Source organism: Lissotriton vulgaris, chromosome 10, assembly GCF_964263255.1.
Source record: "Lissotriton vulgaris chromosome 10, aLisVul1.2, whole genome shotgun sequence".
Lineage (NCBI taxonomy): Eukaryota > Metazoa > Chordata > Amphibia > Caudata > Salamandridae > Lissotriton > Lissotriton vulgaris.
In genome coordinates this window covers 223036295-223057626 of record NC_141698.1, presented here as the reverse complement: position 1 = coordinate 223057626, position 21332 = coordinate 223036295, and the positions used below count along the sequence as shown (strand labels likewise).

General features: G+C 51.7%; 1 protein-coding gene across 4 annotated transcripts in view; it reads left to right on the top strand.

Annotated features, from left to right (window-relative positions):
* Positions 1 to 21332, top strand: part of LOC147685008 (uncharacterized) — a 2279237-nt gene that overhangs the window by 717981 nt on the left and 1539924 nt on the right. For all 4 annotated transcript variants that reach the window (XM_086940905.1, XM_086940907.1, XM_086940908.1 and 1 more), the window contains one exon: positions 17342 to 17494. In XM_086940905.1, the coding sequence (XP_086797031.1) occupies positions 17342 to 17494 (153 nt within the window). The remainder of the gene's footprint in view (positions 1 to 17341; positions 17495 to 21332) is intronic.

Below are 21332 nucleotides of genomic sequence, written 5' to 3'. Positions count from 1 at the left end.
GGGTGGCGGCGGAGTAAGTCAGGCGGGTAGGTCGGGGTCTTCGTGGGCCAGGGGTCCTGGCACTGGTCGCGATCCGGTCGCGGACGGGCGCAGACGGGCTTACCTTTGACGCGCCTTCGGCGCACAATCGGTGCACCCGCTGCGCGTGACCGCTGCGCGTTCGCACGGTCGCCATATAAGGCGAAGTGCGCGGGTGGGCGGGGCAGCTGGGAGGCGGGAGCGGGGAGGGATACAGAAGGCAAAAGGGGCGGGGCTTAGCGGCGGTGGCGGGAAGCGGGGAGGGAGAGCGGGGCTCGGCGAGGTAGGCGGGCAGACAGGAAGGAGACAGCAAAAACACGGGCACAATTACAAAGGAAAAAAGGGGAAGCACAAAGTCAAGGGAAATACTTTAAACAACAATACAAGCAACCGGCAGGCAGGCACGGACCGCGCCTCTCGGAGGAGGGGGCGTGGTCAGCGGCAGCGCGACAGGCAGCGAGGCAGCTAGGCAGGGCAGAGGGGCACACGCAGCAGCTGGTGGCCGTGCGGCGCGGGGGTGTCAACGGAGAAACAGCGGCCCTCATCCTCCTAGACCTCTCCGCGGCATTCGACACTGTCTGCCACCGCACCCTAGTACAGCGCCTCAGCAACGTCGGAATCCAGGACAAGGCGCTGGAATGGATCATCTCCTTCCTCGACGGAAGAACACAGAGAGTCCGCCTACCACCGTACAAGTCAGAGGCCTCCGAAGTCATCTGCGGCGTCCCTCAAGGATCCTCTCTGAGCCCCACCCTCTTCAACGTCTACATGAGCCCCCTCGCGGCCATCGCACGTCAACACAACCTCAGCATAATCTCCTACGCCGACGACACCCAGCTGATCCTCTCCCTGACCAACGACCCCGACACCGCCAGAGCCAACCTGCACGAAGGGATGAAAGAGGTAGCCGAGTGGATGACGACCAGCCGCCTGAAACTGAACTCGGACAAGACGGAGGTCCTCATCCTGGGCTCTTCACCCTCCGCCTGGGACGACTCCTGGTGGCCTCCCGCCCTGGGCACCGCACCCAAACCGACAGACCATGCACGCAACCTGGGCTTCATCCTGGACTCCTCCCTCTCCATGACCAGGCAAGTCAACAACGTCTCCTCGGCGTGCTTCAACATCCTACGCATGCTACGGAAGATCTTCTGGTGGATCCCCACCGAGACCAGGAAGACCGTCACCCAGGCCCTCGTCACTAGCCGACTGGACTACGGCAACGCCCTCTACGCCGGTACCACCGCCAAGCTCCAGAAGAGACTCCATCGGATCCAGAACGCCTCAGCCAGACTCATCCTCGACATCCCACGAACCAGCCACATCTCCGGACATCTGAGAGACCTTCACTGGCTCCCCGTCAACAAAAGAATCACCTTCCGCCTCCTCACCCACGCACACAAAGCCCTACACGACCAAGGCCCGAGCTACCTCAACAGCCGGATCAACTTCTACGCTCCCAAACGCCACCTCCGATCAGCCAACCACGCCCTCGCCGCCGTCCCCCGCATCCGAAGAGCGACTACAGGAGGAAGGTCCTTCTCCTACCTGGCCGCCAAGACCTGGAACTCCCTCCCGACCAACCTGCGCCTGACCCAAGACCACCTCTCCTTCAGGAAGAAGCTGAAGACCTGGCTGTTCGAGCAGTAGCGGCACCCCCCCCTCCCCCAAGCGCCTTGAGACCCTACGGGTATGTAGCGCGCTCTATAAGTGTCATTGATTGATTGATTGATTGATTAAAGTACTACTTTATAATACTGTTTGTGTTATATACTCTGTACTTTATCACCGGTATTACGATTGTAGCAGTACATTTCTTATGCTTGAGAAAGAAGACTGTTCAATAAATACTATTATTGAAAATGCCAGTCTCTCTATTTTTCTCAGCACCTCTGGTGAAACGAAGCATGCACAAATGACTGAGTAAAATAGCTATCTATTGTTTCCGCGACTCTAGAGATTGATTTCTTATTCTTGGGAAACAAAGTTGTCATGTTTATGCGGTTGTCAGAAACTAATCCCTTCTTGTAAATTCGAGAAAGTTTCTAGTGACCTCTGAGCTAGCTGGCACTCACAATTAAGTCTAATATATACAATAGAGACCTAGTCGACTTCAGTCCTATGTCTAAACTATAGTATATGTTATTCCAATGCGCAGAGCCTATTGGGAATATAGGAACTACACTACACACTGACTGACTGACTCTTGCTAAAAGACTGATTGACTCTCGCTAAAAGACTGACTGACTCTCACTGACTGACAATCCCACTGACTCACTCTCTTTCACTCACTGACTAACTCTCTCACTCTCATTTACTCTCACTGACTTACTCTCACTCTCACTGACTGACTCTCTCACTCTCACTGACTGACTGACTCTCTCACTGACTGACTGACTCTCTCACTGACTGACTGACTCTCTCACTGACTGACTGATTCTCTCACTGACTGACTGACTCTCTCACTGACTGAATGACTCTCACTCTCACTGACTCCCACTCTCTCACTGACTCATTCTCACTCTCTCACTGACTCACTCTCAGTGACTGACTCTCTCACTCTGTCATTGACTGACTCTCTTACTCACTCACTGACTGACTGACCTTCACCCTCCTGTTATCTATTCCCCCCATTACAAAACAACAAGCATTGGCATAGCTAATAGGTCTCGCCTTTGGGACCTTACAAGTGTTTAGCCATGCAACAGTTGATGCTGTTGTACCAATGATATTGTGCTGCATAACTAAATACTTATAAGGTCCCAAAGGCGAGACCTATTGGCTATGCTAATGCTTGTTGGTTGTTCCTACTACCCAGCATCGCTGACGCCATTATACTGGCGACGAGGGTGGTCGCTAATCGATGCCACCTCTCACCCCGGAAGCAGCAAGCGCGATCCGGACTCCGGCTCAACAGCCGCAAGCAAAGCTGTCGGCTTACCATGGGAGCACTTCGGTCGGCTGGCCAGTCCTGCCCTCCCGACTGCAAAGGTCTGCAGGTGCCTACCTGAGCTGCAAGACTCAAAAGCCCCACTCCTGCCTGAGGTACCATCAGCCACAATTCTTGGGTTACAACTGCATGGAGGTGCAGGTGCACCTCGGGGCAGCAGTTGACGAGCCCTGAAGGTACTGCAGCCCCACCCACATCACCATGGGGCCAAGTGTGAGAGCGTGCTCCTTCTGACACTGCTAGGAGATCCCAATCTGCACCAGACACACTCTAGGAGATCCCTATTTGCACCAAACACAATAAGATGTGCAGGCATTGAGCACACCACAGAGAAGAAAGGCAGAAATCCCTACGGCCGCAATATACCCCTGCTGGGCAGACCCCATAGTTCAGGCCCAACACAGGAAGTTAGTGCAAAGTGAAAGTAAGTGCACTGCAGAGGGATACTGAACCACCTAGTTGAAGGTGCACACGAAGAAGAAACCAGTGCTTTTCCAGTCATGACCGATGCCGCCGCGCAAGCAGGCCTGCAACGGCCACCACAGCTAGTGCAACAAGCCAGTCACCAACACATCCAACCAGCGACGCAGCACACTCAAACCAACGCGCTACTGCCATTCAGCGAACTTGTGGACCCTGCCACTGCCTCCCCTAGGTGGGAAATATGGATTGGCCGCCTGGACAACTATTTCACTGCGACTAGTGAAACAGACAACACAATTAAACGATCCCTATTACTACACTTAGCAGGGGAAGAGTTATACAAACGCTTTGTGCACCTGCCAAACGCTGGAGCTGCAAGTGACTACAAAGCAGTAGTAAGGGCCCTGAAAGTGCACTTTGACCCACAGCTGAATAAGGACTATGAAAGATTCAAGCTCCGACAAGCACGCCAAAGGGAAGAAGAAACAATGGATGCGTTCCACGTATGCCTGAGAGAGCTAGCCAGCACCTATACGGCTGATGATCAGAATAAGGAAGTGAGGGTGCAGGTCATACGAGGATGCCGCAACAAAACCCTTTGGGCCCTCATCCTTTGCCAGCCCGAGATCCCACTGGAAGACATCCTCATAATGGCACGATCGCATGACCTGTCAGACGCAAGTACAGTAAGCAATTAGTCAATGTAGCAGCAATTTATCAAAATTAAATAAATAAGGTGATTCAAGCCTCATACTGGGGTCTTCATCAGGACTGTGTAAACAGAGAGCACCTATTTAGGCTTCCAGCATGTATAATCTGGCTGGGCTGTCAAAGACAGTGGGCTCAACAGACCTCTTAGTTCTGAGAACAGTGCGGCCAAGTGTGCGCACACAAGCCTTAGTATTCAAACGGTGGGTCATGCGATCCCTCGCAGTGACAGGAAAAATCTCCAAGCATGATCATCCGGCTTCAACTCTTCAGTCAAGAATCAAGATTCTTGAGGGATCGCCTGACCCACAGTTTGAATACTAACTTTGATCAATTTTTTACTGTACTGCAAATCTCACCCGGGTTTGGTAGCATTTAAGGTAACCCCATTGATACTTCACACTGTCAGACGCAAGAGTAACAGAGATGGACATCGCCGTCACCCAACAATCAGAAAAACCCATTACCATAAAGACAGAATGGGCAAATGCCATTCGTGCGCAAGGCAGAGGCAGCAGAGGAAGACTACCCTAGAGGACCACACACGGTTCACGGTGTGGGTACTGTGGGCGAGAAGAAGATGCCCCAGAAGAGTGCCCAATGCAAAAACAACAGTTGATGGACAGAATGCAGAACAATGTCATATATTCACCCCAGTACAGAGATCTGGGCCTAAATCCATCGTTTTTTTGCACTCCACACCACTCCAGTTCAGACATGGCCATATGCAAATCAGCCTTGACCCTGTGCCTCATGGGAACAGTCCAGCCCGAACTGCCAAGCCATGTCTTTACTGGACCGGAATCAAGCATCCTAGGACCAGTTTCTGGCTGTCAGCCGTCTTCAGCCAGGATAGCTTGACTCCAGTGGTGTGGAGAGCATGGGACTCACGTCTGAGCATACCCATCCCACTCGGGGTGACAAATGCAAAAACAACAGTTGATGGACAGAATGCAGAACAATGTCATACATTCACCCCAGTACAGAGATCTGGGCCTAAATCCATCGTTTTTTTGCACTCCACACCACCCCAGTTCAGACATGGCCATATGCAAATCAGCCTTGACCCTGTGCCTCATGGGAACAGTCCAGCTCGAACTGCCAAGCCATGTCTTTACTGGACTGGAATCAAGCATCCTAGGACTGGTTTCTGGCTATCAGCCGTCTTCAGCCAGGATAGCTTGACTCCAGTCGTGTGGAGAGCATGGGACTCACGTCTGAGCATACCCATCCCACTCGGGGTGACATATGCAAAAACATCACAAGGAAAGTTGATGCATGGAAATGGGGCCAAAGGGAGATTGAGGTGTTCCAGAAAGTCTAGGAAGCACTACTCAGAAAGACCACCATGGCCCGCACCCCAGAGCTGTTGGTAGACGCCAGCCCCATAGTCCTAGATGCAGTCACCACGCAGGAAGTAGAAACAGGCACCCCTCGCTTTCGCGAGCAAATCTCGAACGCCCACTGAAGCGCACTACTCCAAGATTGAACGGGAAGCGCTGGCCATTATGTGGGCATGCGGCTATTTTCATCTGTACATCAGTGGGCACCCATTTCGAGTCGTAACCGATCATCAACCGTTGGTCCCGCTATTCGAAGGCACGGCCCTACATCCGCGGCTGAGGATTGAACCGTGTGCGTTACAACTACAACAGTACCAAATAGAACTTGTGTATAGACCCACCCGGAACGAAGAATCCCGCAGATTTCCTCTCCCAAGCGGGAAAGACACCAACAATGAAGCAAAAACAGAAGAATATGTCAACATGGTCTTCCAATAGTCATGCCCCCGTGCCCTCACTATAGAAGAAATCAAGTTGGCAACCAAAGATGACCCCATCCTGGCCAAAGTGGTGGACTCCCTACGGAAAGGGTAGTGGGAGCACTTCCTGTGCGACTCCGACAACTGTTGCGCATCAGACAAGCAACGTCTCAGGAAACTATGGAGGGTGCAGCACGAATTGAGCTCAACAGCTGAAGTCTAGTGCTAAGAGGATATTGGATCGTGATCCTGTTGAGTCTCCAAGAGAGAGCAACAACCCTTACATACGAAGGTCACCAAGGAACAGTGCGGATGAAGTCACACATGAAGGAGAAGGTGTGGTACCCTGGGTTAGAAGCAGCAGTGGACACCTTAGTACAGAACTGTCCCTCTTACCAACTCACAAGCAGCCTGGATTTCGGGAGTTTCTCGGACAGAAAAGTGACCACCATGATCATTGAGATACTCCAAATATCCACTGGTCGAAGTACTAGAGTCCACATCATTTAATCACTTGTTACCTGTACTGGAAAGAACCGTCACCCTGTTCAACGCTTTATACGTACCCTAAATAAGATCCTGTGCATCTCTGTGACAGAACAATATAACCCAAAAACAGTGCTACAACGATTCCTGCAAGTATACCGCAGCACCCAGCACTGCACAACCCAAGGATCCCCCTGGTCCTTAATGCTCGCCGGACACAGATGAGACACCATCCTCGTGACAGAGGTCTGGGACCAGTCACCATATGAGCCAGCAAAAACGCAAGTTCGGCGAACCCAGAAACAACGAGTCAGCTGACGGAGGGGGGCTAGGTCTCGCACCATCGCGCCAAGGAGATCGGACCTCCTTCGAAATGGATGAGCAGGAGGAAGTTCAAGACAGCCTACGAACCAGGCTCCTGGACGGTGCGAAGTGTGAACAGAACAGCTATCACTGCCAAACGAGGAACCAAAGTGGTCACCAGGAATATATCTTGGTTCAGAGAAGTCCAACAATCGGGACCAGAAAATCTTGGTCATGAAGACACCAGACTTGAAGACGTCTAGACTGGAGAGACTTCTCATCTGGGCATGAAGTGGTCCAGCCAGGCAGATTCTCTTGGACCTTCAACAGCCCTGGCTGTAGAGAACAGGGAGTTGACTGTCCCGTCACTTCAGAGATCTAACTCAAGTCGTCAATCGCACCACCGACGCTACGACCTGAGGCCGAACCCAAGACCCAATCAGAGGCTTAAGGACTTTGTATGTTTATTGTTTGTTAACATATTTCTCGATACCGATTTAGGAAGGGATGTAATGGCCCGAGTCCCGTGAGAGCGGAACCCGGGGATCCGGCCCAGAAGGGCTTGCAAACATTGTATCACCCTCTGGCCAGGCGTGGCCAGAGGTTATAATTAAACAGGCGAGATTCGCTCGGGATCTTCGGCCCATGCCAGTCATAGTATGTGCACGTCCCTTTTTTTTTTTACCCAGCCGGGTCTGCTACCCAGCACTGCTGACACCGTAACACATGCCACGTCTGAGGGGAATGCTCGCCAGGCAATAGCACAGCTGGCCTCCCCTCTTAGGCCAGCGCTGGCCTTCGAGTCCAGTCGCGCCAGCAACGGCCCATTTTGTCCCACCAGCAGTCAGGCCTTTAAAACCGCGCGGAACGACGAGGGTATCAGTGCTTCTGTCAGGCGACCTTCGGGTGCCAGGAAGTGGCGGGTGGCAGCTGTGGGTCCGGATATTCATTGGATAAAAGGGATTTGCAGCGGATCAGTACTGTGACCGACATGTTGGCCATCTTGGTCACGCTCCCTGTTTGTGATTTTTAATTCTGATTACGGTATCTGGGCCACAACAAGGCAATCTGTTGAATCGAGTTCGAGTTTGAAAAATCTTTATTTCGATCACATGATCATAAAAGATACACATAACATCATAAATAATTCATTTACATTTTAAGAACGCATTAAATAACAGTAGTGATCAAAGTTAATCTAATATTAATTGAGGTATGCCGCGAATCAAAACAATACTAATCGCCAAGTCTCTTAATGTAGCGATTACGGGCATACCACATGGAGGTTAAAAATGTAGATAGTGCAAATACGATAGTCGGGGCCAAATCTGTCTTTAAAACTCTATAGGCGGGTAAAAAATTTCTGAATCCCATGTTTTTGAGTAGAGGAACGAGCCAGTATTTCCTACTCCTCTCATATGCTCGACAGAAAAATATCACATGTACATCATTCTCCTTTATATGGGCACATGCGGGACAATTTTCTGTACGGGAGCTGGAGGACCATGTAGCTGTGAAAGATGCCAAGGGGAGGGTCCCATATCTCCATTGAAGGAATAGTTTCCTGGTTGTTACCGGTGTCATGGCGTCTAGGACACTTTCCAGTTGGTAGGAGTCTTTCATTTTTAGGAACTGGTTGGTCAGAGATCCATCTCGGATGCCATCAACAGTTTGTAAGAGCATTTGGTCGTAATAGGCTTTCGATAGTGCCCCTCTGGAGATCCTGTTACTTGTGTTTACTGGGTCTAACCAAAGATCAGGAAGTCCAATTGCCTCAGCAGTTCTCTTAATGTAGTTTAGCTAAGGTGTTCTTGTGGCATTCGGCAACATTAGGAATTCCTGTAGCTCCGCTCTATAGGTACAGAGATCTGGGCTGCTCCATAGGCGTCTCCAGAATGCTTGGGGTTTGAGCCCCAGCTCCTCCGTTAAGGGCCCGAGGCCCAAATCCAGCCTTAAAGGGAGTATTGGAGTACTCAGCGGGAGAGCGGTAATCTGCCTCAGGAACTTATTCTCAGTTATCAGTAGTTTAGGTGATGGAATGTGGCCCCACAGTTCGCCCCCATAAATGACGCCCCCCCGGGCCTGTGCCTTATAAATTTGGATAACGGGGGTAAGTGGCCGATAGGGTGATTTGTTCGCTACTCTCATAATACCACCCGCCAACTGTGCCAGTTTGATATTTGCTTTTAACTGGTGGGCTGACCAAGTTAGATTTTCATTGAGCGTGATCCCCAGGTATTCGATTGTGTGGACCCGTTCCAGTTGGACAGTACCTAGGGTGGGGGGTGGGCGGTTGAGGGGTTTGGGGTTAAGAATCATGAATTTGGTTTTCTGAGGGTTGATTTCGAGTCCCCTTTCTGTGCAGAACTCCAGAAAACCATTCAAGACTCGTTGTATGCCCATCAGGGATTTAGCCCGCAGCAGGGTGTCGTCTGCAAACATAATTGCAGGCACCCTGCTGCCGGTCAATTTTGGGGCATCAATATTGGGATTCCTATCCAGATGGGCGATTACCCCGTTCACAAAGAGGTAGAACAGGGTCGGTGCAAGCACATAACCCTGTCTTACCCCTCTGCGAACGGGGAACCTATCGGTTAATTTGCCACCTCTGCCGCACCTAACGCGCGCATAGTTGTTGTGGTGTAGTCTCATAAGGATTGCCAAAATATCCCCCGGGACATTCATCTCCTCTATAACCTGCCATAATTTTGCTCTTGGGACCAAATCGAAGGCGGCACGCAAGTCCACAAACACTGTGTACAAGGTGCCGCCCTCGATTAATGCTGTTTTCCAGTATAATAGGTTCAGCCTAAAGATTTGGTCAGTTGTGGACACCCCTTGCCTAAATCCTGCCTGATAGGGAGTCAAGATATCCATCTCCTCCATCCAGTTCTGTACACTATCCAAGATCAGTCTCCCAAAAAGCTTTTGGGATACGTCGATAAGACTGATCGGGCGATAATTGGCTGGTAGCAGAGGGGATCCTTTTTTAAAGATAGGAACCACCGCTGCCCCCAGCCAAGTATCTGGTACCTCCATCCCCCCCAAAACCGCGTTAAATATCAGCATGAGATAGGGGGCCCATATCCCTGGTTCTTGCTTAAATAAGTCACCGGGTACCCCATCAAGGCCTGGGGCTTTCCCTGATGACAACCCAGCTATGGCTACCCTGACCTCTTTTTCTTTAAATGGTTCTCCTTTGGAGTCTGATGCTATCATGTTGGGTGATGTGTTCGGAGCCCCTTCCTCTATGGAGTACAGTGACTGGTAATGGCTCTGCCATATGCTAGGAGCTATATTAGGCTCGATAGCCATGCACAGATCCTCCGTTCCATTGGCCACTATACGCCAAAATTTACTAGAATCTCTGATGGCAAGTGATCTTGCTAGTTCCTCCCAATATTGTTGGTCCCACTCGGCCCTGGCATTCACCAGGAGTTTCCTATAGGCCCTTCTCCAGGATTGAATTTCTTCCCTGCCTTTACGCGCCTTTATTGCAGATAGCAATTTGGTTTTGACGTCCCTACATGTAGCATTGTACCACGTTCTCCTAGTTGTTGGTCTGGATTTTCCCCCTTGTTTTGAAAAAAGGTCCAGCTCCAAGGTACTAATTAAATCTACATGGATCTGGCTCAACTTTTCTCTGTTATCCTCTTCTCCTATTTTCGCCCCAGTGGAGAATGCGCTCTCTAAAAGTAGGGTAATTCTGGCATACAATGTTGGTAGCTTATTGCTACTAGTAGCCAGTTTCTCCCACCTTACTCTTCTCCGATTATTTTCCAAGAGCAGGCCTGACTTATTATTACTAGGACCAGGGGCTATATCCTCTTTACCTGGTAGAGCATATTCAAGCTCTAGGGCATTGTGATCACTATCCCTTCTCTCAGTAACCTTGAAGTCAATGATTTGCGACCACAGCGGTAATTTGACAAGAATATAGTCAAGTCGCGATTCACTGCCAGGTTTCTTATAGGTGTGTTTGCTTGGGATATCTGATTTACATCGCCCGTTGCAGGCCCTTAAACCTTGGTTTAGAGTAAGGGCAGTTATCTGCAGGGCGAGGGGAGTCCACGCTCTAGGTGGGGGCGTGACCGGGACTAGCCATCGTGAATCTTCTTCAAAGGATGATCCATCGCGAAGGCCTGGTAATGGCTCAAAGTGTGAGTTTAAGTCAGCACCCACTATATAGTGGAGATCCCCTGGGATACCAACTAGGAAAGCTGAGAGCTCCTCTATAGTGGTGGATTCTTGTGACGTAGGTACAGGTCTCGAGTACACATTTACTACCACCAGTTTCATAGAGTTTGGCCACTCTAAGAGGACAGCTAAGATATCATCAGAATCTGTCGCCATACAACTGGCCTGGCAGCCCAGATCTGAAGCAACCCAGGTTGCCAACCCTCCTGATGGTCTTCCCCGTCCCCCCCACTTAGCTGGTTTTGAAAATACCGCATAGCCCTGAGGTATAAATTCTTCTCGAGCCCAGGTCTCCTGGAAGAGGCATACGCTCTTTGAATTAATAAAGGAGACCCACTCAGGATGATCAGTTTTATTGGCCAGCCCAGCAACGTTCCATGACATCATGGTCATAGATGGTGGTTTGTTAAGGGGTGGCCCTGTATTTGGGGCATTGGGACCGATAGTCTCATGGATGGCCATCGGGCGAGGGGATAATTGCCCCTGGTCCGAGCCATTGTTGGAGTTGGTCTCAGATATATCCACTGGGGAAAACTCTGGCGCATGGTTAGGTGTTAATTCACTTTGTCCCCCTGTGGATTGCGGTCGTTCTGGTGCTGTGGTATTCCCTGTCCAAGTAGGTGGAAGGGACTCTCTCCCCTGTGGGTTAAATTGTCAATCGACCATTTCGAGACTGCTATATCTGTTGTGAGTTGGAAAGTGGGCTGGGTAGTGCATTCTGTGGGGCCCCGGAACTCCTCTCCTAATCCCCCCCCCTCCGCCCCTCCTCCCAACATTGTGCTCCCATCCTACCTCCTCCCCATGTGATAAGAAGTGATCAGGGAACCTGTCCCTCTAATAGTATGGGTCCCTTCTCTCCCTACAACTGCTCCCCCAGTTGTCCATCATTTCCTGGTGTTGCCCCCATCTATGATCCTCCGAATTATATAAATTCGAAGGATAAAAGAACGAGAGCGGGAGGACTTGGATGTTACTAGCTTGGTCATCAGAAGGCCATGTGGAAATGTAGGGGGCTGTGTTTGGCTCTCTGAAAGTAACCAAAACACAATCTCCTCTAATTGATTTCCTAGAGTATCCCACCCACGGGGCCCGTCTGACCATGATAATGTCGCTAGTTATGCCTTGTGGGAGCGGTCTATTTATAGACAGCCAGCTGATGACTTTGTTTTTAAGGGAAGGGATTGATTCTTGTGTCGTAGGTTTTAGTTCAGGCACCCCTGCCAAGATTACAGTATAAGGGGACGCCTCTGGTGGCAAATTTTTACAGGTTTGGTTTTGCGGGGAAGGATAGATTTCTTCCCCGAAAGAGTTAGTTCAGTTTGTGGTGTGGTCAAAACTGTAGGAGGGTCTTTGGGTGGGGGAACAGTAGTGGGAGTTGGGATCGAAGACTGCTGAGTCTTTAGAGGGGTAGTATTTGTGTTAGGGTTAGGGAGAGATTTCGGGGTCTTATTTTGAAGTAATTTGGGTTGTGGGTCCTGAGTAGCTATGGCCAAGACCTTTTTATTTAAGATTGTGTTGGGCTCACTTCCTTTTGTGCACTTTGGATCTATGGCCCCCTTGGCTCCTTTCGCTTCGAGTTTCATTGAGTCTGCTAGTTGGACAGTGGATTTTTCAATATTGACCAACCTAGCTTCGATCTTAATCAAACGAGCTTCAAGGGGACTCAATAGGGACCTAAAATGTGCACCTATATCAGCCAGTGTAATATCGTCACTAGAATTTTCCACTGAGATGTTGTTTGAATCAGCCGATTTAGCTGTATGTGTGGGGGCCAGAGGTGAAATTGTTATACTAGGCATGTTCAAATTGATTTCACTAATTGTGCCGTTCGCGCCATTGACCTTCAATGGGTTAGATTTTGGAGCTTTTGTCCTGCTACCTTCCCTGTTGTGCCCCCCCTTTCTCTTTTTTTGAATTGCACCTTCCCTGGTACCCCTTGTTAGATCAGAACTAGTCTCTTTATCATTGGCTATAACTATATTAGGTTCAGGGATCGGGGGCGGAATTGCAGGTGAATTTAGGGGTGTTTGGGCTGTGGGCAGAGCCATTAGACTCATATCGTCAAGGTCACTGGGAGCCTCTAATGTAAGATCTGGGTTAGTAGTTGAATCGCTGGATGGCTGGTTTGCCCCCCTATCCCTCGATACATAGTTTGTGGGTTCTAATCTCCCATCCGGAGTTCTAGCTTGAGCCATTGGCCCCATTGAGGATCTCCTGACCCAGTCTATTTCCTGGGAAATTCGTCTCTCCAGAACCTCTATTTACTCGATCAAAAGTGATCCAGCTTTGACAAAGTAATTGTCGATGGTACCTTTAGCGGCTCCAGCCGTAGCCAATGCAGATTTGCTCCTGGTTTCCCTGGTACACATTGCTTCGTTCCTTGGGTGAGGTAAACGGGCAGGGGGGGTGGGCCCGGCCCGGTCTCTTCCGTCCTCGAACGGCCTCAATGGCCCGCTCTTTGCCCGGTCTTCGCCCGCGCTTCCGTCCGCGCGCGTCCCGCGTACACGTCAAGGGGCTGGGCTAAGTAGGAGCAGGGGGGCGGGAAGAGGCTCCAGGTGTGCGCGATGTCCTGGCGCAAGCACCTCTGGTCCTCGCAGTCCCGCTCCCGGTGTCAAGGGCGTAGGCTTCCCCAGAGCAACACGCTGGCAAGGTTAGTAACCGAGCACACGGGCTCCCAGGTTACGGGTCAGAGTTCCACCGGATAATGGCAGGTTTAGTCCACGACTGCGAGCGGCTCCCACGAAGCGGGGGCCGCGAGTCGTTATGTAGCCCACAGGGAGGAGGGGGCGGGAAGAGGCTCCAGGTGTGCGCAATGTCCTGGCACAAGCACCTCTGGTCCTCGCAGTCCCGCTCCCGGTGTCAAGGGCGTAGGCTTCCCCAGAGCAACACGCTGGCAAGGTTAGTAACCGAGCACACGGGCTCCCAGGTTACGGGTCAGAGTTCCACCGGATAATGGCAGGTTTAGTCCACGACTGCGAGCAGCACCATCGAAGCAGGGGCCGCGATTCGTTATGTAGCCCACAGGGAGGAGGGGGCGGGAAGAGCCTCCAGGTGTGCGCGATGTCCTGGCGCAAGCACCTCTGGTCCTCGCAGTCCCGCTCCCGGTGTCAAGGGCGTAGGCTTCCCCAGAGCAACACGCTGGCAAGGTTAGTAACCGAGCACACGGGCTCCCAGGTTACGGGTCAGAGTTCCACCGGATAATGGCAGGTTTAGTCCACGACTGCGAGCGGCTCCCGCGAAGCGGGGCCGCGAGTCGTTATGTAGCCCACAGGGAGGAGGGGGCGGGAAGAGGCTCCAGGTGTGCGCGATGTCCTGGCGCAAGCACCTCTGGTCCTCGCAGTCCCGCTCCCGGGGTCAAGGGCGTAGGCTTCCCCAGAGCAACACGCTGGCAAGGTTAGTAACCGAGCACACGGGCTCCCAGGTTACGGGTCAGAGTTCCACCGGATAATGGCAGGTTTAGTCCACGACTGCGAGCGGCTCCCACGAAGCGGGGGCCGCGAGTCGTTATGTAGCCCACAGGGAGGAGGGGGCGGGAAGAGGCTCCAGGTGTGCGCGATGTCCTGGCACAAGCACCTCTGGTCCTCGCAGTCCCGCTCCCGGTGTCAAGGGCGTAGGCTTCCCCAGAGCAACACGCTGGCAAGGTTAGTAACCGAGCACACGGGCTCCCAGGTTACGGGTCAGAGTTCCACCGGATAATGGCAGGTTTAGTCCACGACTGCGAGCGGCACCTGCGAAGCGGGGGCCGCGATTCGTTATGTAGCCCACAGGGAGGAGGGGGCGGGAAGAGGCTCCAGGTGTGCACGATGTCCTGGCGCAAGCACCTCTGGTCCTCGCAGTCCCGCTCCCGGTGTCAAGGGCGTAGGCTTCCCCAGAGCAACACGCTGGCAAGGTTAGTAACCGAGCACACGGGCTCCCAGGTTACGGGTCAGAGTTCCACCGGATAATGGCAGGTTTAGTCCACGACTGCGAGCGGCTCCCGCGAAGCGGGGGGCGCGAGTCGTTATGTAGCCCACAGGGAGGAGGGGGCGGGAAGAGGCTCCAGGTGTGCGCGATGTCCTGGCGCAAGCACCTCTGGTCCTCGCAGTCCCGCTCCCGGGGTCAAGGGCGTAGGCTTCCCCAGAGCAACACGCTGGCAAGGTTAGTAACCGAGCACACGGGCTCCCAGGTTACGGGTCAGAGTTCCACCGGATAATGGCAGGTTTAGTCCACGACTGCGAGCAGCTCCCGCGAAGCGGGGGCCACGAGTCGTTATGTAGCCCACAGGGAGGAGGGGGCGGGAAGAGGCTCCAGGTGTGCGCGATGTCCTGGCACAAGCACCTCTGGTCCTCGCAGTCCCGCTCCCGATGTCAAGGGCGTAGGCTTCCCCAGAGCAACACGCTGGCAAGGTTAGTAACCGAGCACACGGGCTCCCAGGTTACGGGTCAGAGTTCCACCGGATAATGGCAGGTTTAGTCCACGACTGCGAGCGGCTCCCGCGAAGCGGGGGCCGCAAGTCGTTATGTAGCCCACAGGGAGGAGGGGGCGGGAAGAGGCTCCAGGTGTGCGCGATGTCCTGGCGCAAGCACCTCTGGTCCTCGCAGTCCCGCTCCCGATGTCAAGGGCGTAGGCTTCCCCAGAGCAACACGCTGGCAAGGTTAGTAACCGAGCACACGGGCTCCCAGGTTACGGGTCAGAGTTCCACCGGATAATGGCAGGTTTAGTCCACGACTGCGAGCGGCTCCCGCGAAGCGGGGGCCGCGAGTCGTTATGTAGCCCACAGGGAGGAGGGGGCGGGAAGAGGCTCCAGGTGTGCGCGATGTCCTGGCGCAAGCACCTCTGGTCCTCGCAGTCCCGCTCCCGGTGTCAAGGGCGTAGGCTTCCCCAGAGCAACACGCTGGCAAGGTTAGTAACCGAGCACACGGGCTCCCAGGTTACGGGTCAGAGTTCCACCGGATAATGGCAGGTTTAGTCCACGACTGCGAGCGGCTCCCGCGAAGCGGGGGGCGCGAGTCGTTATGTAGCCCACAGGGAGGAGGGGGCGGGAAGAGGCTCCAGGTGTGCGCGATGTCCTGGCGCAAGCACCTCTGGTCCTCGCAGTCCCGCTCCCGGGGTCAAGGGCGTAGGCTTCCCCAGAGCAACACGCTGGCAAGGTTAGTAACCGAGCACACGGGCTCCCAGGTTACGGGTCAGAGTTCCACCGGATAATGGCAGGTTTAGTCCACGACTGCGAGCAGCTCCCGCGAAGCGGGGGCCACGAGTCGTTATGTAGCCCACAGGGAGGAGGGGGCGGGAAGAGGCTCCAGGTGTGCGCGATGTCCTGGCACAAGCACCTCTGGTCCTCGCAGTCCCGCTCCCGATGTCAAGGGCGTAGGCTTCCCCAGAGCAACACGCTGGCAAGGTTAGTAACCGAGCACACGGGCTCCCAGGTTACGGGTCAGAGTTCCACCGGATAATGGCAGGTTTAGTCCACGACTGCGAGCGGCTCCCGCGAAGCGGGGGCCGCAAGTCGTTATGTAGCCCACAGGGAGGAGGGGGCGGGAAGAGGCTCCAGGTGTGCGCGATGTCCTGGCGCAAGCACCTCTGGTCCTCGCAGTCCCGCTCCCGATGTCAAGGGCGTAGGCTTCCCCAGAGCAACACGCTGGCAAGGTTAGTAACCGAGCACACGGGCTCCCAGGTTACGGGTCAGAGTTCCACCGGATAATGGCAGGTTTAGTCCACGACTGCGAGCGGCTCCCGCGAAGCGGGGGCCGCGAGTCGTTATGTAGCCCACAGGGAGGAGGGGGCGGGAAGAGGCTCCAGGTGTGCGCGATGTCCTGGCGCAAGCACCTCTGGTCCTCGCAGTCCCGCTCCCGGTGTCAAGGGCGTAGGCTTCCCCAGAGCAACACGCTGGCAAGGTTAGTAACCGAGCACACGGGCTCCCAGGTTACGGGTCAGAGTTCCACCGGATAATGGCAGGTTTAGTCCACGACTGCGAGCGGCTCCCGCGAAGCGGGGGCCGCAAGTCGTTATGTAGCCCACAGGGAGGAGGGGGCGGGAAGAGGCTCCAGGTGTGCGCGATGTCCTGGCGCAAGCACCTCTGGTCCTCACAGTCCCGCTCCCGGTGTCAAGGGCGAAGGCTTCCCCAAAGCAACACGCTGGCAAGGTTAGTAACCGAGCACACGGGCTCCCAGGTTACGGGTCAGAGTTCCACCGGATAATGGCAGGTTTAGTCCACGACTGCGAGCGGCACCCCAATGGCAGGTTTAGTCCACGACTGCGAGCGGCACCCTGTTGAATCATTTAGGATGTTAAGAAGAGAGAATTGATGGTGGGTCCCACCTTTCTACAAAACTAGTTTCTGAAAGGATGAGAGGGAGGATATTTCTGGGTATGCTCAGTAGGTAATTGTATGGACATGGTTCTTGAAACCCTTGCAGCATCGTTCTATGTCGTGCATCCTGCTTTAATTACCATTTTATTATTGCTGTTTTGTGTGTTTGAATGTGTTTATCATTTTGCTCTTGTTCATCTTCCAGGACCACGAAATGGTGTTGAAAAGAATTGCAGATGATCGTAAAATGTTACAAGAAAAGACCCTTAGTGCTTCGAAGCATGATACTGCATCTCAGCTGGCTCAGAGGTTAGGGGGCAAAGTTCAAACGACAGCTGCTAACTATTGTTTACTGATGGTGAGTACAGCACTATAGTCTGGGATGTGATAGATGTGCGTGTGCTAGACCCAATGGGGGAATTATTTTATTGTCACTTTAACTAAATGAAATGGTTGTTGTCCCCCCAGATCATTTTATTCACAAATCAGTAAAGGAATAATAATTTAGATGTATGAAATTAATAATGTTACACAGTTTGTAGATTTATAGACAAAGGTTATATTAACAATGAATGGAGTTTTTCTTCCCAAGTTGTCACAGTGAGCGTGAGCAGAGTTTTAAAGAATATGTTAAACAGTGTTTTGTACTACAAGATGTTTTGCTTCCTAGTGCAAGAAGTAGTCTTTAGTAGGTCACTCTAAGTTGCATCGCTGAGACCATTCTAGATCGGCCAAACTTGCAAAACCAGTCCAATTGAACGGTGGACCTTTATCTTTGTGGGGTGCATTATCCATGGGCAATATGGAGCGTTTGGTAAAAAAAAGAGTGACAAATAAAGGTGAAAAAAAAACCAAACTTTCACATTTTTGTTTGAAATTTAAATCAAGGCATTGGGAGAACACAGTACGGCATTCAGGGTAGCTGGAGGACATGCGTTGGTGGTAGGGCTCGGGTCATGTTTATGACGATTGTGGTTAGGATTTGGGTTAGGCTTACACTTAACAACATGGTTTTGAGTTACGGTTAGATCATGTTAATGTGAATTAGGTTTGTGGGTTTTGGTTTATTTCAAACATAATGGTTTCAAAACTGTGGTTAATGTAAATTATGTGTTGCTGCATTGTCTAGAGATTGTTTTTAAGATTAGTATATTAAACAGATGTGTTTTGAGACTTTTGACCTTCACCCATGAGGTTTCCTCTGCCCTTGAGTCTGTTACCAGCTACCACCAATTACTGGATTTAGGGTTTATTTACTTGAGCGAGATATCGACAGTCAAGTCCCTGGATGCTCTACATCACCAGTATGCTTTTTTCCGCCCTTCTTCAAGTAAGCCTGCATGATGCTTCTATCCAGCAGTTTTATGGTGCCTGTAGGATGGTGCATCTGTTAAATCTGTAGCTCTCCCATCCTATGGCAATAAAACTCCTACTCCCACCCCACCCCCTAGTACTTAGATTGCTATGTCAGTGGTACATTGAGCTCACTTCCTATGTTTTGGGCACTCTGGGATGGGTTAAGACTAAGAAATACATTTCTGAATGTCAGAGCAGAAATGGGGTCCGTTCAGGTACCTTCAGGCAGCGTGCCCTACCGCAGCTGCACCCATTATCAGTTTCTTTTAGCGGGTACCCACTATAAATCCCTACGCACCTGTATCCTACATTCAGTTCCCTCGTGGTGTGCCATGTGGAAATGGGGAAGGGGATTATCCCTATTCTATTTGTGTATCAAGTGCCATAAAAGTTTCCAGCATTGTGTTCCATCCCAAGGATATTGGTGTCTTCCGCAGCCCCCTGTACTCCTCTCTGTGTAGAGAATCACTCTCGGCCCTCCCCCGCTAATGACATCCCCCCGCCAGACTTGTATATTGGGGGCGGGTAGGTGACTTCCATCATCTCGTTATGAGCCACTTCGCTACAGCAATGATAAATCAGCAAATCTCACTTGTATGTTTAGGGTCTTGGGTATGCGGTAAACCCCCAGCCAGCAACTTTCCAGCGAGCCTAGCCATGTTCCCCCAACCACTTGTTAATGTCTCCAATTATTCGCATCCAGTACCCAGAGAGAGTTGGGCACGACCATATCATATGTATCAGAGTTGCATCTGGTTCTATGCACCTGGGGCATTGCGCAGACACTCCTGGGTACATCTCATGTAGCCTATGCGGCGTGAGGTACGCCCTCTTCAATACCATGTATTGTATACATTTAAATCTCGTGGTCCTGGATACTTTTTTAGGGTAGGCTAGGATTCCCTCCCAGTCCTGGTCTTCACGTTCTTTTCCGAGTTCCCGTCCCATTTACCCCTTAATGGTGTGAGTGATATTGCAGCATGCGTACATATGCCTCAGTACTGCCACCTAATTAAGTGTCTTCCATTACCCATCAGGTGTAGGGCATGCACCAGCTCGTGTGTTGGTGGTTATACATTACCCGGAGCCCAGTGTTTTCTGACCCATCACGTCACATGTGCGTGCAGTAGGAACAGCGTCTCCGGGAGCCCTTGCACATGTGCAAAGTCCATATGGCTAAGCAATACTCCGTCTCCGAACAGCGTTCCCATCGTCGTTACCCCTCCTCCTCCCACAGTCGTATGCTACGAGTCATAACTATGCCATTGGGGGTGGGTATACCCTACAGCGGTATGTTCGGGGCATATGGCACTGTATGCTGTGTATACTGCTTTGCCCGCTTTCAATACGTGAGAACAATTCGAAGCAGCAGTGGCGCATCAGATGGAACCGGCACAGGTGGCAACAGTAGGGTCTGGTGTCTGCATCTTGCGATATTGGAGTCGTCACAGCCTATTTCATGGAGGTTGCAACGTGCCAGCCGGTATGACAACCATTGCAGCAGACTGGCAAAGTAATATGCCCGGAAGTCCGGTGCCCACAGACCACCCTGATCTGTTGGGAGCTGTAGTTTCGTCTGTCCAACCCTCCTACGGCCCTTCCCCCATATCATCAGTAGTGTATTGAGCATTGTGAAATAGTGTGTAGGGATCATGAAGGGGAGATTAACAAAGTAGCACAGTACGCGAGGAAGCATCACCATTTTGGATATTGCTATCGGGCTGCTACTGTAAGTGGGAGAGATGTCCAAAACGTAATCTGGGATCGCAAGGAGGATATCACCTTTTGTAAATTGCCTTCAAGTAGGTCCAGATCAGACCTATGAATTAATGAATATTAATATAAAACGTATAGAGCGCTAACTTAGCCCAAGGGCGTCAAGGCGCTAACAGCAGAGCAATATGCAGGCAGAAAATGCACACTCCGACAAACATCTAAGGAAATAATAAGGTCTTTAGTACCTTTCGGAAAAGACCTATCGATCTGGATCCCAAGATATTTAAAGGTGTGCTGCGCTATCTGGAGTGTCTGGTCACCAAACATTATATCTTGGATCTGTTGGTCGTCTTGGAAAAAATAAGTTTAAGATTTATTTGCATTCACCGTTAGACCTGATACCCTCTCCAAGTGGGCAAAAGTGTTAGCTATAGGTGCCAGGCTCTCATGCAGATCCTTAACATAGACAATGATGTCATCCGCATATAACGACAGTGCTTGCATGCCACTTCTTGTTGGGATGCCCCAGTCTATTGGTCCCTTGCGTGAGTGTAGTGCTAGTGGTTCCAAAGCTAACACAAAAAAATATTAGGGACAAAGGGCATCTCTGCCTCTTGCCTCTACATACTGGGTATGGTGGGAAATGTAACTACCAGTCCGAGCCCTTGTCGTCGCTCAAGTGCATAACAGTTGGACCCATTTAAGATATTCCGGGGGGATGCCAAATCTACTTGTGGTTGCTTGCATTTACTTCCACCCCACCATGTCAAATGATTGTTGCATGTCTAGTGAGATACAGCCCACTCCCCTCAGCTCGGCGGGAACAGTATCCATTATGTGGTATAGTCTTCTAATATTTAGGGACGTGCTGTGGGCCAGTACGAAACCGCACCGGTCCATATGGATTAACCAGGGCCACAGAGGGAGCAATCGTTACGCTAGCTCTTTACTGAATAGTTTATACTCAGTATTTAATAACGACCAGGGGCGGTATCCCATAATGTCTTTCGGCTCCTACCGGGCTTCGGGAGAGAAGTAATTAGTGCCTGCATTGTTGTATCCGGTAGGTGACTGGTTTCTAGGGCCATACTGTACAATATTCCTAGGTGTGGCATCAGCAGCGT